This window comes from Conger conger, chromosome 12, assembly GCF_963514075.1.
Source record: "Conger conger chromosome 12, fConCon1.1, whole genome shotgun sequence".
NCBI classification, from domain to species: Eukaryota; Metazoa; Chordata; class Actinopteri; order Anguilliformes; family Congridae; genus Conger; species Conger conger.
The window spans coordinates 27,685,393-27,700,733 of NC_083771.1; the positions used below are offsets into that span (position 1 = coordinate 27,685,393).

The following is a 15,341-nucleotide window of genomic DNA, read 5'->3' on the forward strand; positions in this document are numbered from 1 at the left end:
CTCTCCTCATTCCTTGCAGCCATAGGCTATAAGTTGTGTTTATTATTTGGGGACTTGCTCTTTTCTGGTATCCTTAGCCTTGCATCACTCAACCTGTGAGTTATGCATCCAAGAAGTTAGAATTGATTTAAAGAAAGGAAGGATGATAGGGGAAAGGGAAAGAACTTGATTGGTTGGAAAGATATTTAGATTGTCATATAATACATTCTAACGAACACACAAAGTTATGCTTTATTACATTTTCAGCACTTTTTGAGATTTGTTGGTGTCTTTGAGAGAAGACAATTTTGAGTTTTCTCTTGTCTACTATGTCTTTGTCTTTGATGTCTATCAATGCTAGGGATCTTAAAATAATGTGAAATGAAAGCCTTTGTTTTTGTTTACAAAAAGCACAAAACAGATTGTCTTTCAACAAATAAGGGTAACTTTCGGTGATCACAAATTAGTTACACTACAAAATAGTTAACAGAGTTAGCAGAATTTAAACATCTAAGGCAACCAATTGCCTCAAATATGTTAAGTGTAATAAAAATGTAGAAGTTTGCAGAACCTATTTAAAGTGCAGTGTACATATATGTTTTTTTGAGCATGTATGTATCAGGTTCTGACCACTGATATATTGATTTAAAAAAAACTCAAAATATACCAATAGTGGTTAGCACTGCCGCCTCACAGCAAGGAGGTCCTGGTTTTGAATCCTGGTTGGCCGGGGCCTCTCTGTGTGGAATTTGCATGTTCTCCCCGTGTTCGCGTGGGTTTCCTCCGGGTACTCCGGTTTCCTCCCACAGTCCAAAGACATGCAGGTTAGGTTGATTGGAGAGTCTAAATTGCCCATAGGTATGAGTGTGTGAGTGAATGGTGTGTGTGCCCTGCGATGGACTGGCGACCTGTCCAGCATGTATTCCTGCCTTTCGCCCAATGTATGCTCCAGCCCCCTGCGACCCTGTTCAGGATAAGCGGGTTCGGATAATGAATGAATGAATATACCAATACAAAACCTTTGTTTGTGCTAATATATTTCCTTAGCCTTTTTGAATACTTAGACCAGATACTTATAATATTCATATAATAGACATATAATATTTTTTAATAATAATCAATAATCAAAGGTCATACAACTCAAAAATTGTAAGTTTTAAAGGAAATTTATTATTACAAGAATGATAGGCCATCATGGCTGGGCAAGGCTCAATTGTTATTCAATACTGGATTTACCCTATAGGGTTATATAGGGTTTATAGCAGCTCGTTTGGTTTCGCATCCATTTGTCATCCTTTTGTTCTGGTTGCATCCTGCTACCTATCAGCAGCTGATGGACAGGCTGTTAAGACCACGGGCTGCATATTCTGCTACACATTGTAGAAGATTATCACACTTCTTGCTGATTTCTAATGTTTGGTCAGTATGGTTTATATATTGAGTTGCAGACACATCATTCACTGTTTGGAGAAGTAGACTATTTGCATTAACCTGGACCTAATAGGCCATTGAGTATATTTCATAATATCTTCCATTCAAATAGGAAGCAGCATACGCAGCATACAGATGGACATCAGCTGCTGATAGGTAGCAGGTACCCCCAGCAGGTGTACGCAGCCTGTCCTAAAGAGTAGTAGTTTTAAACATTGAGTTCTGTAAGCTCTTTTGCAATCAGCATGCGCAGTTGCCTAGAGGCTGTTTGGCGAGCTCCTAAGCGTCACAGCCTGGCCCCTCCCACAATCTGCAGTTATTATATAGCTACGTATGTTTGTATCTGCGACACACAGTGACAGTAGAGAACATGGCTTTCAGAATCGCGAAGACGTCTGTCGCCCCTCTGGGCTTCCTGAGCAGGAGGTTGTCGGTGCCAGAAATACGGTCCATGGGTCCTTACCATCAGAAGGTAAACCAAATATTTTTTGTAACTGCTGTATACTAGAGTATTAATTTCTTTCGTTTCATTAGGTAACCCCTTAGCTGCCTTTCATTTGCGATAGTGTACGCTAGCTACTTCACTGTCCCAAGGATGGTGCTCAATTGCGATTGGTGATTGGTGACAATATTACTTATACCACATTGTGGACGGGCCGTTGGTAAAGATGGGCTATATTGCGTTACTTGTGTAAAAATCTAAGTTTACCGGTCTTGCAACAGAAAACCTTTCAGAGCCCTTTAGCAACTTGCCTAACTTGGAGAAGGTGCGTTTACAAATCGTTACATGTGTTGAATGCTGAACTTGGCTAAATGGGTCTGCATAACAAGTAACGGTAGCTATATAACATTAGCAGGCGTATAATTAAGACGTTGTAGCAGTGTTCCAAGTACGCGCAGTTTGCGATGTTACAAGTGCGTAGTTTATGATGTAACTTTAGGATATACGCACTTCATTTTATCTGATAGTGTCGACCTTTAGATCATTTAAAAAGTTTTGGTGATCTTTTAAAGATAGCGAATTTAACTAAATAATGTAGTAGCAGTTTGGTCGTAAAGTAAAGACCCTTTCCGGACCTTTTCCCACTTTTATTGTTTCCGATTAGCACAGACAGTATTTGTTCACACGGATATTATTAATAACAAGCTATCCCTTTTAGGAGCTGATGCTACTCCGGATCCCATCCTCGCTTTTCCTTTCAAATAAAGGCATTCAGCCGGTCACAGGGTTGCGTCATTTTAGTAGGCTAAACATGCGATTCGTTATTTTTTTTAATTTAACTATAGAATGGATTAAATAGCTACGTGAAATAATGTTTTTTTTTTTTTAAATAAAAACTGAAGGCTGCAGTTTGACTGAAATAAAAGTAGAGTAGATTCGGTAGGTTACAGTTAAGCAGTTAAGGTGTATTAATTGGTAATGTAATGGTAGTGCAGTGCAGTACGATGTTCCTAACTTGCCGTGGTGTACTGGGCGGGCTTGGAGTCGAAGATAGGGAGAAAGGGGCTTCTTCAGCTTACGAACTATAATGCTATTTTGGGTTTAAGGATAAAGGGGGTATTTGGGGCGCCTCATGTGAAATTGGGTGTTCACAGAGTCAGAAGCGCCTGGCTCTGCACTGAGTAGGTATTTTGGTTTTGTCCAAAACAAACAAAATTTTTGTTTGCCTAAAGATGGTTGCATGCTGCTCATGTACCGAATTGATCTGATTTAAAATCTTTGGGTAATTGAGTTTGGCTTATTGTCATTGTGACTTTTGTCAGCGTTTCCTGTTTAAAATGCCCGAGTTCACAGTGACTCGACAGAATGGGAACAAGCGCAGAGCTGCGCAAATTAAATTTATTTCGCATATTGCGCAATCTCAATGCGTCTCTTGTGTAACGGGAAGTAGGCGGGGCCCCAGCAAGGGTCATCACTGGGGCACGGGTAGATAAGGCCATTACTGTAACTGTAATGGAGGAGCACAATGGTGTGTGTGTATTTGTTAATCTCAATGATTTTACAATCTGTAAAATTGTGTGTTAAGACGTTGTTACAAGACCACTGTAAATCCCTTCCAATCATTGAAAAAGGCTCACTGACATGTTGACTCACCCTCTGGCTGTGTTTATAGACCTTCAATTTCGGGTTTCAAAATATGCAGTTGACGGGCTGGCACTCTACCAAAACATTGTATAGCTGTACAATATTCCAGCTCATTGGTTGAAAATTGGTTCTAATTGCCACAGTCAATTCCATGTCAGCGCATTCACAGAGAAGGGGGAGGGATAAACAGTGTTGTGGTTTGAACGTGTTTGTGGCTGCAATTCCTCTCTTGACCGTTAGAAGTCTAAAATGACCTTTTGTACCTTTAATAAATATATATAGCCTAATAACTGCAGTGCAGTATTGTATACATCTTAAATGGTCCAATAGGTTCAATCAGTCAGCGATAGTAACAAAAGGCATCCTCTCTCGAAGGTGGTGGACCACTACGAGAACCCCAGGAATGTGGGGAACCTGGACAAGAACGACATAAACGTGGGGACCGGCTTGGTGGGCGCACCTGCCTGCGGAGATGTGATGAAGCTGCAGGTATGGACTGAGATGCAGGACTTCGGGGAATATTATTTGCATGTTGACCTGTGTCCTGCTTTTTTAAAGACTAATGCATCATAATCTAGTCTGCATTTGTTACAGAGGCAAGGAGGTAAGATTGTGTAAAGGTTGTGTGTGATTGTTAGGTGGAGGGGTGGGGTCAGAATATTTAATGCCTGTGTGTGATTGTTAGGTGGAGGGGTGGGGTCAGAATATTGAATCCCTGTGTGTGATTATCAGGTGGCGGTTGACGCACAGGGTAAGATTGTGGACGCTCGGTTCAAGACGTTCGGCTGTGGCTCTGCCATTGCGTCCAGCTCCCTGGTCACAGAATGGGTGAAGGGCAAGTCTGTAAGTTGCACAGATTTTGACATGATTAATCATTTTTATTTTATTTTTTATGTAATGCACATTTTCCATACGCCTCTCTTTCTCTCTCTCTCCCCCCTCCCTCCTCTCCTCTCCTATAGATTGATGAAGCTCTGACGATCAAGAACACCCAGATTGCCAAAGAGCTCAGCCTGCCTCCAGTCAAACTGCACTGCTCAAGTACAGACATCTCCTACTCCTTTAATTACTGCCGTGTACATTTGCTTCATTATTGTTGAGCTTATTTTTGGGTTTGTTCTGATTGTCCTGTTTTTCAGCGTTTGCTTTCCCGCATGTGTTGAGTCTCACCGTTCCTTCTGTTTCTTAGTGCTGGCAGAAGATGCAATAAAGGCTGCATTGGCAGACTACAGGATGAAGCAGCAGTCAAGGGAGCAGTCTGTGGCCCAAGCTGCCAACTGAGACCACCCTGGGCAGTGCTCGACATCCCCATCACTCCCATGTCCTCCTAGAGGCCAAGGGCATCGATCGCCCACCTTTTCCCTGTCAGATTAACGCACAAACTGGGGGTGTTGAGGCTCCACTCTTAGCCTGTTGTCTTAACGCACAACCTGGGGGTGTTGAAGCTCCACTCTTAGCCTGTTGGCTTAACGCACAATGTGAGGGCCTCAAAGCTCCACCTCTTTAGTCTTGTCTAGTTGATGTACCGTCTGAGGGGACTTGACACGGGACAGTGTTATGCAAAAAGGTGTTCTATAAGGCCAGAGTTTCAACCTCTGTTTGAACTCTCTCTCTGTTGGCGAAAGCCATGTTTTATCATCACATTCCTTTGTCACCTGCAGTATGAGAACAGAGTGAGTAACATTCAGGCTTCCCTGTATTCACATCCCGATGTTTCAGCTCTCTTTCTGGATGGGCAATGCTTTTAATGCTGTTTTTGAAAATAAAGTTATGAGCAGAGTAATTGTGTGTTTATTGTGATTCCAGTGCTAAGAAAAGCCTGTTATATTCCCCGCTGGACATTACCATAATTTAATAACCTTTTTAATTAAAAAACTTTTTTTTTTTACATGAACATATCTGCACTTATTTACATATGTGACAATCTTTGCACATGTATCTGACTGAAACCCATCATATAGTACATAATTATTATTAAAAACCATCATTTCAGTTGATTTTATGCCGTTTACGCTGTATTTAGTCATCTATATCAATGAAATCCATGACGTGGTCTTACAAACTGAGGAGGCTATTTTAAGTGTAAGCTACATCATCCACTAGGGGGCAGCTGTGTGTTTGATTTCACTTAGCCTTGTGTAGCTCTTAAAAACCTGTAAGGCAAGTGCGCATATTAAGCCCACAAAAGTTTTCACATATGCTGTTACAAATTTTGCTGACAAAGTTGGGTAAAAATGAAAGTTTAGTCTCCCAGTTGAAGTTGTATGACATGCTTTATAAACATTTTACATTTCAGGCTAAATATTATGAAATATACTCTATGGCCACTTTATTAGGTCCAGGTTAATGCAAATAGTAAATGGTTGGCATTTATATAGCGCCTTTATCCAAAGCGCTGTACAATTGATGCTTCTCATTCACCCGTTCATACACACACTCACACACCAATGGCAATTGGCTGCCATGCAAGGCACCGACCAGCTCGTCAGGAGCATTTGGGGGGTAGGTGTCTTGCTCAGGGACACTTTGACACCACCCGGGGGATCGAACTGGCAACCCTCCGACTGCCAGACAACTGCTCTTACTGCCTGAGCCATGTCGCCGACCGAAATAGTCTACTCCTCCAAACAGTGAACCGTGTCTGCAACTCAATATATAAACCATACTGACCAAACATTAGAAATCAGGAGGAAGTGTGATCATAGCCACTTTGACCATGGTAGGATTGTTGTGGTCAGACGTAGTGGCTACAACCTCAATTCATGGTGTTGATTGATGCTGGAAATATTCATTGGGGATTTTGGTCCAGGCCGACTCGATAGCATCACACCGTTCTTGCAGATTTTCTGGGCACACATTCACGATGCTTGGATGATGCATACTTTGTGACATGCAGCATTACACTGCGGGAAGTGTCCATTTGAAAAAGGGTAGACTGGTCATAAAGGGATGCACAAAACAGGTAAATTATTAAAGCAATAATCATAAGAGTAGCAGACAATCTGGAGAACAGCGTTGGTTTCTGTTAAGAACCCCTTGGGGTGTAGAGGTGAAGTTGAGTGACATAAAAGTGGTTGAATGATTCGGGAGACTGGTATTTTGCAATGCACTAAACTTTAATTTACAAAAGGGTGCCAAAAAACAGAAAACACAAAAACAAACAAAATCATACAATAAAGCAAAGCTAACTAAGCTGCCACAAATAAAAAAGTACATGATCTAAACCCCTTAAAATAACGTAAACGGGTAAAAATGTGATAAAATGGTGCCTCACCCCTGCACAAATTCCAAACAATAAGCTCAACAACTTAACACACTCAACACATGTCAGTGAGCAAGGCACTTGAAATAAGTCAGCCAATCGAGACAAGAAAAGGAGACACCTAGCCCAACGATGGAGAAAGGGTGGCAGTCAGCGGATAGATACCTGTAGCTTCAAAGGGAATTGGGAGAGAAACAGAAAATAGACACCCACAGGCCACACAAGGCCATAACAGCTACTACTGTGATCTAGAACATTACAATTTATCATATTATTAATGAGCAAAGACAGACAAAACAGAACCTGGTCAACAGGTAAATCCAGACAGTCATATTCCTCGGCTAATAAGTACCGAATGCACAAAATGCGTTCTAACAGGATTTCCCCGTCAGCTGATCAGGGATCAGCGTACACCATCAGTCTCTGCGTGAAGGAAGAAGGTGATACAGATCTAGAGTCAGCATGTGGAGATGACAGAGAGGGATAGCCTAGGGAAACACTTCTCATGTCAGTCTATGAGCAGGATGCCCTAGCAGTAAATAATATATTAAAGGTTGAATGTGAGTTGTATCTAAACAAGCTAAAGTTATCATTGTCAGATGTCTTTTTTTCCAGGGTGCTATATCTCATAGACAATGGTGTTCTGTTATAAAAAGAGTCACTGCTAAGGAATCATAGAATATGATTTCCTGATCTGCACATACGTAATGAAATAAAAAACACACGTGAACAGGAAGTAGCCAAAGAGAGAGAGAGAGAGAGAGAGAGATCATCCTTGCCCTTTTTGTCTTGAATGTGTGATTTTAGCAGTTTTGTAGGCCTAAAATGCTGTTGTCTCACCGCTGATCAACTTCACAGGTGAAGCACCTAGTTCCTGAGTCTCAGCTGGTGATGACCTAACTTCCTGTTGGGCCCCTAGTTCCTTGATGATGCCAGATACCTCCTCTGACTCTGCACTCTGGGACAGATCTGCTTCTTGCAAAGATTCCTTCACTTCCTGATCTGTTTCTGTTGAGACCATTTCTTGTTCTGTCTCTGTGGGGACCACTTCCTGTTCTGTCTCGGTGGGGGGCACGTTCTGTTCAGTTTCTGTGGGGACCACTTCCTGTTCTGTCTTTGTAGGGGTCACTTCCTGTTCTGTTTCTGCGGGGGCCACTTCCTGTTCTGTCTTTGTAGGGGTCACTTCCTGTTCTGTTTCTGTGGGGACCACTTCCTGTTCTGTTTTTGTGGGGGCCACTTCCTGTTCTGTCTTTGTAGGGGTAATTTCCTGTTCTGTTTCTGTGGGGGCCACTTCCTGGTCTGTCTTTGTAGCGGTCACTTCCTGTTCTATCTTTGTGGAGGGCACTTTCTGTTCTGTCGTTGTGAGGGTTTCTTCTGCCTGTGGGGTGTCTAGTTGGCTTTGTGGCACGTCAGGGGGGCTGTGCTTTGTGCTTTGGGTGCCCCGCCCTCCCGTGGGTGTTTTTGTTGGGGTGCGCAGTTTCCGGGTTGCAGTCAGTATTTCCTGCTGAAGCTGGTGGGCGGAGTCTCTGGGTTCTGGGGCCAGGGCGTCCGGGGGCCTGTTGGGCACTTGACGGAAGGCAGGTTCGCCCCCGGCCTTATCACTCTGGTCCACGTAGCACGTGGCAGGGAAGGAGGCCGGATAGTAGGCTGCAAACTTGCGTTGGCGGCTCACGGCGGAAGCGCAGCAGACCAGGAAAATGCCGCCAGCCATCAGGGAGGAGACCAGCAGCACCAGGACCAGGTTGTCCTGCAGGAAGCTCCGCATCTGCGTGAGCAGGAAGTGCTCCACAGCTGTACTGTCTGACGGCTGGACGGGGCTGTGGGTCAGTACCCAGGGTGTGGTATGGAGCGGGGCCATGTCGGCGTAGCTGGAGGTAGCGGAGGGTGTGGTTACTAGCATCTCCAGGTCCTGGTCTCCACTGTTTTCTGTGGCTATGCTGAAGGGGAGGGGTGTGGCCTCACACCAGCCAACCACCAGTGAGAGCACCGATGCACAGGCCAGCCAGAGAATCCAGGAGAACCTCATGGTGCTGCAGGAGAATAGACAGATGCTTTATCCTTTACAAACATGCACACATTTCATATTTGCCTAGACACTATGTAAATGCACCTGCGTGCTTGTCTTACAAAACACTGTGTGTGTTTGCATTTAGATCTCACTATTAAATCATCACTTGATCTCATCCATGGAAACAACCCATGTTTTAATCCTGCCATTTACAGCAAATGCACAGAAAGCAGAATTCTGTCTTCAGGCATAACAGACCATATCAAACATCAAAGAGAAGTGATTGATGATGGTTAACTCAACAGTGGGATCGTTTTTAATAGCTTTGCTCTGCAGCTACTGTGTGTTAAGTACAGGTTATTTCTGTAGAGCTTAATTAAGGACTGCATTAAAGACAGACAGCAGCTGGAAGCAGACAAGACTTCCCTGTCTCACAGGCTGAAATGCACATTACAGCCTGCCTGTTACATCTGCAGCCAATCACATCACAGGAGGCCATCCACCAATCAGATGAGCGGGAGCTCCGTTCTGGCAATTGGAGGGTCATCCAATTCTCTTAGAGAAATTTAATGTTTTTGGCCTAATTCATCTTCAGTGCAGTTTTGTCACAACATAAATCATCCTGAATGTGAATGCAATATGGACAGAAAGGGTTGTGAGGAAATTTAAATTGATAATGTAATAAAATAAAAAATGCCTGAGTACAATGAATTGTCATGAATGTATTAACATAGTGTATCTATTGAGGAAATTATGAAAAAGAAATGTTTTTGGGTGGGGGAGAGTGGAAAGGTGTAGAGTATAGAGAAGGGCACAGGGTTCAGTCGAGTAAAGGACTGGGTATTGTGCGTCTCCACATCAGGTGAAGGAAAACATAAATCTGCTCTGTAAGGACATACAGTCGTCACATCGATTGCCAGGGTCTTGTGACTGGGGTGAGTTTCCACAGCCCAAGCCTAGAGTAGAATCACAGACACTATAATAGACTAACCAGATGTGCCTGTCTCCCTTCTGCTGATGCTAGAACTTTCAAAATGTAAGCGTCTTTTGATTATTCACGAGCATGGCCACGTGGTGCATTTTCAGTGGATGTAAGGAAACACCAGCCTCTCCTGTCTTTATGAGATGAGAGCCTCCTATAGTTAAAAGGGGGGGGGGGGCGTAATATAAGGAAGGAGCCCATTCTGTTTTTCTCTGTTTTAGTTCAGCTTTGCATCAGCAGCGGCAATGTGTAGTCTGTATTGCTTATCTGCATTACTGAGAGGGGGGTGGGGGTGTTCTGGGAAGCGGGAATGTGCCAGAATGATCCCCAGACAGGAATGGTTCATGTCCAGTTGCATGGCTTCATGAGGAAAGCAGTGTAGGAAGTTTGATGTGCAGGATGGGGCTGGTTTGCTGGCGAGAGGCAAAAGCTGATACGAGGTTCATTTTGGACAGATTCAAGCTGTTAGCTCATGTTAGCGAATGCTCACAGCAGACCAATGGCTAGCATGGGGGAAATGTAAGTTTGTTAGTGAAAGCTCACAAATGTTTATGTAGCTGCATGTTGGTCTGGCCATACGTGACCTGTGAGTTATGATCGCGGGCAAAAATGTTAACAGTGGTCCTGAAAGTACTACTGCACTTTGATTTACAGCATGCAGCAACTTGCTGTATAACTGTGCTACATTAGAACCTCTCGGTGGACAGACCAGCATAGATTCATCTGTCTGTGTACAGGCCAGAGCGGTTTAATCACAGTGCGCTCTAATGCTCTCTCTGGGTAAATAAACACATACGCGCTTCTGCCCCCGTTACACCTGCAAGGAATTACATGTTCCAATGCAACATGCACATCGCCATGGTAAGAGCCAGTGAGCATATGGTATATGTGTGTGAATTAGATTTTTGATTTGAGTCCCAACATCTGTCTTTCTAGCTCATCCTGTTTCTCCCCCTCTCTCACTCCTGTTTTTTTTCTTTCAAATGAAGAGCACATTAACAGATCCTTCACAGTCAAGAAGAAAGCGGAAAGGAGGCTGAATCACGCTCGTACAACTGTAAATATTGTACATTTGGGACAGCACAGACAAGCATATGCTCTCCTTTGGAGCATGTAAAAGCCATTCATTCAAATTCGGGCTCAACACAGACATGAGTAGGAGGAAGACACTGCATGCACAGCTGAACAGATGGACTCGCGGATGCCAGAGGGTTCACTGCTGCACGATGAGACATCCTGGCAACTGCCATTGCTCGAGCCATGTTGCCTCTGCTGAACTGGCACTGTCCAGACTCAATATTAGACTGGGGCCACTACATGGCCTTAACCCGATAAGCCACCCAGCAGCCCTCTCTCTATATCTGTCACTTGATGAATAACGTCACAACTTCATTATTAACTTAATAACTTTGTTGTTTCATGAATAACCTCACCCAATTTTGCAAGTTGCCTCATAAGTAAATTAAAATAACAGTCTTCACAGCCTTCATAACTACACATTTCCTTAACTTCAGAACTTCATGAACTAAGATAATAATTTTATAATGTAACTTCTTCTGAAGCTAAGTTTCATAACAGACTTCAGAACATCATAACTTCATTTCATCATTAACAACTTTCATAATTTCCAGTTTGTCCGATTTATTTATTTATTTATTTGCATTATTGCTCCCCCCGGACTTTGCAGACTAATGAATTAGCTAAGCATAATTATCAATGTGTATCACTGTCTTTATCACTTGTCCTGCAGAATTAGCAAATGGGATTCATATGTTCTCAGTTAGCCAAAGTAGCCTCAAAGAATCCGTGTTGGAAAAACAAGTAAGTGCTTTCCTGTCTGCTGTTCTCAGCAGAGAGGCTTCAGCTGGCCAAACTACTGCATGACAGTCTGCACTCCAGCACTCCCACGTACTCACATTCTTTCTTTCTCTCTCTTTCCTTCTCTCTCTCCCTCTCTCTCCCTCTCTCTGTGTCTCAGTGTTGGGAACAGGAATCGGTTTAAAACATGAATGCAGATTACAGATGTATGATGCAAATAAAACAATAGTGATAATATTTTTCACAGCATTGTACATTATAGTCATTTAGCGAGACGTACAAGAAAGTGCAAATGAGAATCAATGATAAGTGCCCTGAATGTACAACAAAATACACAATAATAATCATATACACTAACAAATACAAAGAATTCTTTCTGTCCTGCTCCCTGGAAATTTATCACAGCAGCATTTGTCCATCAGTTCAAGATGGCAAATCAACTTAAAAACAATCAAAAAAACTTAAAAAGAAAAAAGTATATATATATTTTCTTCATAATAGTCTAACAGGACTCACACAGCAGGAATGCATGTTAAGCTTGGAATAACATTCGTTAGAGACCAACAGGCTGCTGTACAGATCTGCTCAAAGCTCTATGCAGTGTGTTCAGTTAAGGCTGCTTTAAAAGTGTGCTGCTGAGTGTGTTGGATATTTCTAAGCAATATGCATTGCATCTCTGTCTGCATCACACACTGATACAAAAAACCTCCACAGTCCAAAAACAGTTCTTCACTAAACTGTGTACTTACTGTCCAGGTGATATGTTGATTCACAAAGAGAGGAGTCCTCAGTGCTGTGGATGACAGAGACAAGTCCTCACAGCCAAGAGTGAGGAAGATGAGGAGAAGGAAGGAAGCAGGTTTCCTTAGCTGAAGTTTCTTCCCCCGTGAAACAAAACTTCAGGCAGCTTCTGGCTGGCTGAAAGCTTGCTGGCCACGAAAATAAATAAATTAATAAATAAATAAATATATGCATAAATCCCTAGGATAAGTTCCTTACTCTCTGGATAAATTACCTCATTCTCTTTCCTCACTCTCCTTTACCCCCTTTTACTGACCTCTCTCTCTCTCCCTCTCTCTCTTTCTCTCTCTCACTATTTATCCACAGATTGTTCTCATTTGGCTGTAGTTTAATGGTGTGTGGGGGGAGGGGAGGCTGAAGGCCAGAGGAAACGCTGCACATCTGGGGTTGGGGGGGTTGGGGGGGTTGAGGGGTTGGGGGGGGGGGGTGGTAGCAGCTCATATTTCTCCTCTCTTTCTTCCATGTTGCAGTCTGGGCGCCTGATACAGCGAAAGCTTTGGCCCACTGTGTCCTCAAACTGCATGTGACTGGTTACAGGGATCCCGAATACTGCTGCAGTAAATCTACTCTTGCACAAACCACACGCATGCACTCGCTCTAACATACACACATACACACACACACACACACACACACACACTCTAACACATCTCACTAACACATACAAATACACATTCTCTATCTCATATACATATACACTCCCAATCACTCTCTCCCTCTTATAACCCGCACACGTAACAGTATTTCCCTAATGTTTGATGAGCGCATCATGGGTCACGGGAAGCCGGTTACTGTGTGGCCTAAAGCTGTGCTTCCTTACCCAGTGTGGCTCCATGGATCATTAAGAGAAACACAATAAAGGCTCAGTGAGCCAGGGGCCTGGGGAGAGAGAGGGGCTTTAATGTACCAGCCACAGCCAGGGATGACACGTGCCTGACCCTGTGTGTGTGTGTGTGTGTGTGCGGGTGTGTACATGTGTGTGTGCCTGAGAGAGGGCATGTGTTTGTGCTTCTTTGTCTGTTGTCTTTATCAAAAAGGAACACACAGCTCGAGCTAGGTTTTGCAACAGCGGATCAGACAAGCAACCAGCAACAAGCAACCCAGTAAGACTAGCTTATGACCAGCTTGACCAGGTTGAAAATTGAGCATAGCTGGATTTTACACCAGGGAGGGGAAGTATCAATCAATCAGTTCATATGTAAGTAGAGGCCTTATCTGAGTAACTATGAGAAGAACATTGCCCTGCTATCAGTAAGAAATTCCCTCTGCTCCCCTGCTGCTGCACTAAGACCTCACCAAAAATACCCAAACCCAAAGCACGCCCTCACACTCCAAACACATTCATCATTCCAAACACACCCCAATCACACCCCAAACACACTCTTCACCCCAAACATAACTCCAAACACACTACTCACCCCAAACACACCCACATACTCCAATCACACCCCAAACACACTCTTCATCCCAAAAATAGCCCCACACCCAAAACACACTACTCACCCCAAACACACCCACATACCTTAATCACACCCCAAACATAGCCTCACAGCCCAAACACACTACTCACCCCAAACACACTGCCATACCCAAACACACCCTACTACCCAAAACACCCGCCCCACACCTCAAACACACTCCTCACCCCCAATACACCCCTCACCAGAATTCTGTTCTCTCAGCTCTAATAGTGATTACATTTCATTGTAATTCCATCACTCCACACAGTTCTGGAGGAGTTCAGGTCACTTCACCCTCATCTCTACTATGACTGAATTTTCAACTTAACTTTCTGGAGGTGTTCACGCAGCACAGTATGAAGTGACTCAAAAGGAAAACTTGAAAAGTTTCATTTTCATTTCATTTCAAGTTTCATTTCAAAATATTATATAGTCTAGAGCACGGGGGTTCCAAGCTTATAAAAAAAAATGCTGATGTGGGTACAACTTGTTTTAGCCCAGCGCCAAGACATCTGATTCTACTTAAAAAGGTCTTGATTGAAGACAATGATTAGCCCCCCCCTGGTCTCTGGCCTGATTAAAGTCTACAGATGTAATGATTGGTGCAGTTTAGTAAACTTCATTCCAAAGTAAACTCACAATGGATCAAAGTTTGAATATCTGTATTGTAACAAAAACATCCCGCTGGTTTTGCTCATGATCCGTCTGTCTCCCTTCCTGCTTCCTGTCTGTGGGAGCTGCAGCCAGCCAATCAGTGTTGAAACAGGAAGCTGCTATGTCTCCGGGTTACAGCTCCTCTGATAGCCCTGTACAATGGGAGGTACTGGAGAGATGTTCCTCTGAGCGGAAGATGAAATTGAGTCAAATGACAGTTCTTATGCCAATGGCTTACAAATATCGTAAGGGCTACATTTCTGCTATACAAGATATAATCATAAATATGTCAAGGTCCTTAACATGATAAGAATGGGGTAAAGGAGAGAGAGGAAGGAGAATAAGGAAATGTATCCAGAGGGTAAGGAACTTACCTTGGGGGTTTATGCACATGCACATGTATTTAATTATGTATTTTAGTGGCCTAACAATAACAGACTAATATACACAAGTTTCCATCGCCTTGGGGTGTGTTTTTTGCGAGAGCAGCTGACTGTATTTGATAACAGACATCCTCTTGCATAGTAACTAATCATTAATAACCAGAAACTCACTCTACTCAGCCCAGCTGAGACAGACGACTGCTGCAGCAATTCTGAGCACTGGAATCGTCTGTGTTTGATGGGGGTGGGCTGAGTATCAGAGTGAGTGTCTGGTTCAGAGGCGATTGCTTTAGGAGGGTGGGGTTGGGTGGGGGGGTCTGCTAAGTTTGGGGGGCTGTGGATATTCCTACCTCAAGAGGGCTGGAGCAGTGGTGGTGGAGCCAGGCTCAGTGCCAACATTACATGAGAGTAATGACATACTGGGTGGGAATTGTTCCAAATTGAAAGGGCATCTTGTAACTACACAACCCAACAACC

At 43.4% G+C, this 15,341-nt stretch overlaps 2 protein-coding genes across 2 annotated transcripts; one reads left to right on the forward strand and one right to left on the reverse strand.

The window, feature by feature from the left end:
* Positions 1-1,725: 1,725 nt before the first annotated feature.
* Positions 1,726-5,279, forward strand: LOC133142125 (iron-sulfur cluster assembly scaffold protein IscU-like). The gene is made up of 5 exons (XM_061263128.1): positions 1,726-1,882; positions 3,872-3,985; positions 4,229-4,339; positions 4,459-4,537; positions 4,686-5,279. The coding sequence occupies exons 1-5, from the start codon at positions 1,781-1,783 to the stop codon at positions 4,775-4,777; spliced, it is 498 nt and encodes a 165-aa protein (XP_061119112.1). The 5' UTR covers positions 1,726-1,780; the 3' UTR covers positions 4,778-5,279.
* A 1,314-nt stretch (positions 5,280-6,593) lies between these two features.
* LOC133105605 (transmembrane protein 119-like) lies at positions 6,594-12,496 on the reverse strand. The gene is made up of 2 exons (XM_061215808.1): positions 12,316-12,496; positions 6,594-8,788 (listed from the first exon to the last, which is right to left on the reverse strand). The coding sequence occupies exon 2, from the start codon at positions 8,782-8,784 to the stop codon at positions 7,579-7,581; it is 1,206 nt and encodes a 401-aa protein (XP_061071792.1). The 5' UTR covers positions 8,785-8,788; positions 12,316-12,496; the 3' UTR covers positions 6,594-7,578.
* Positions 12,497-15,341: the final 2,845 nt, after the last annotated feature.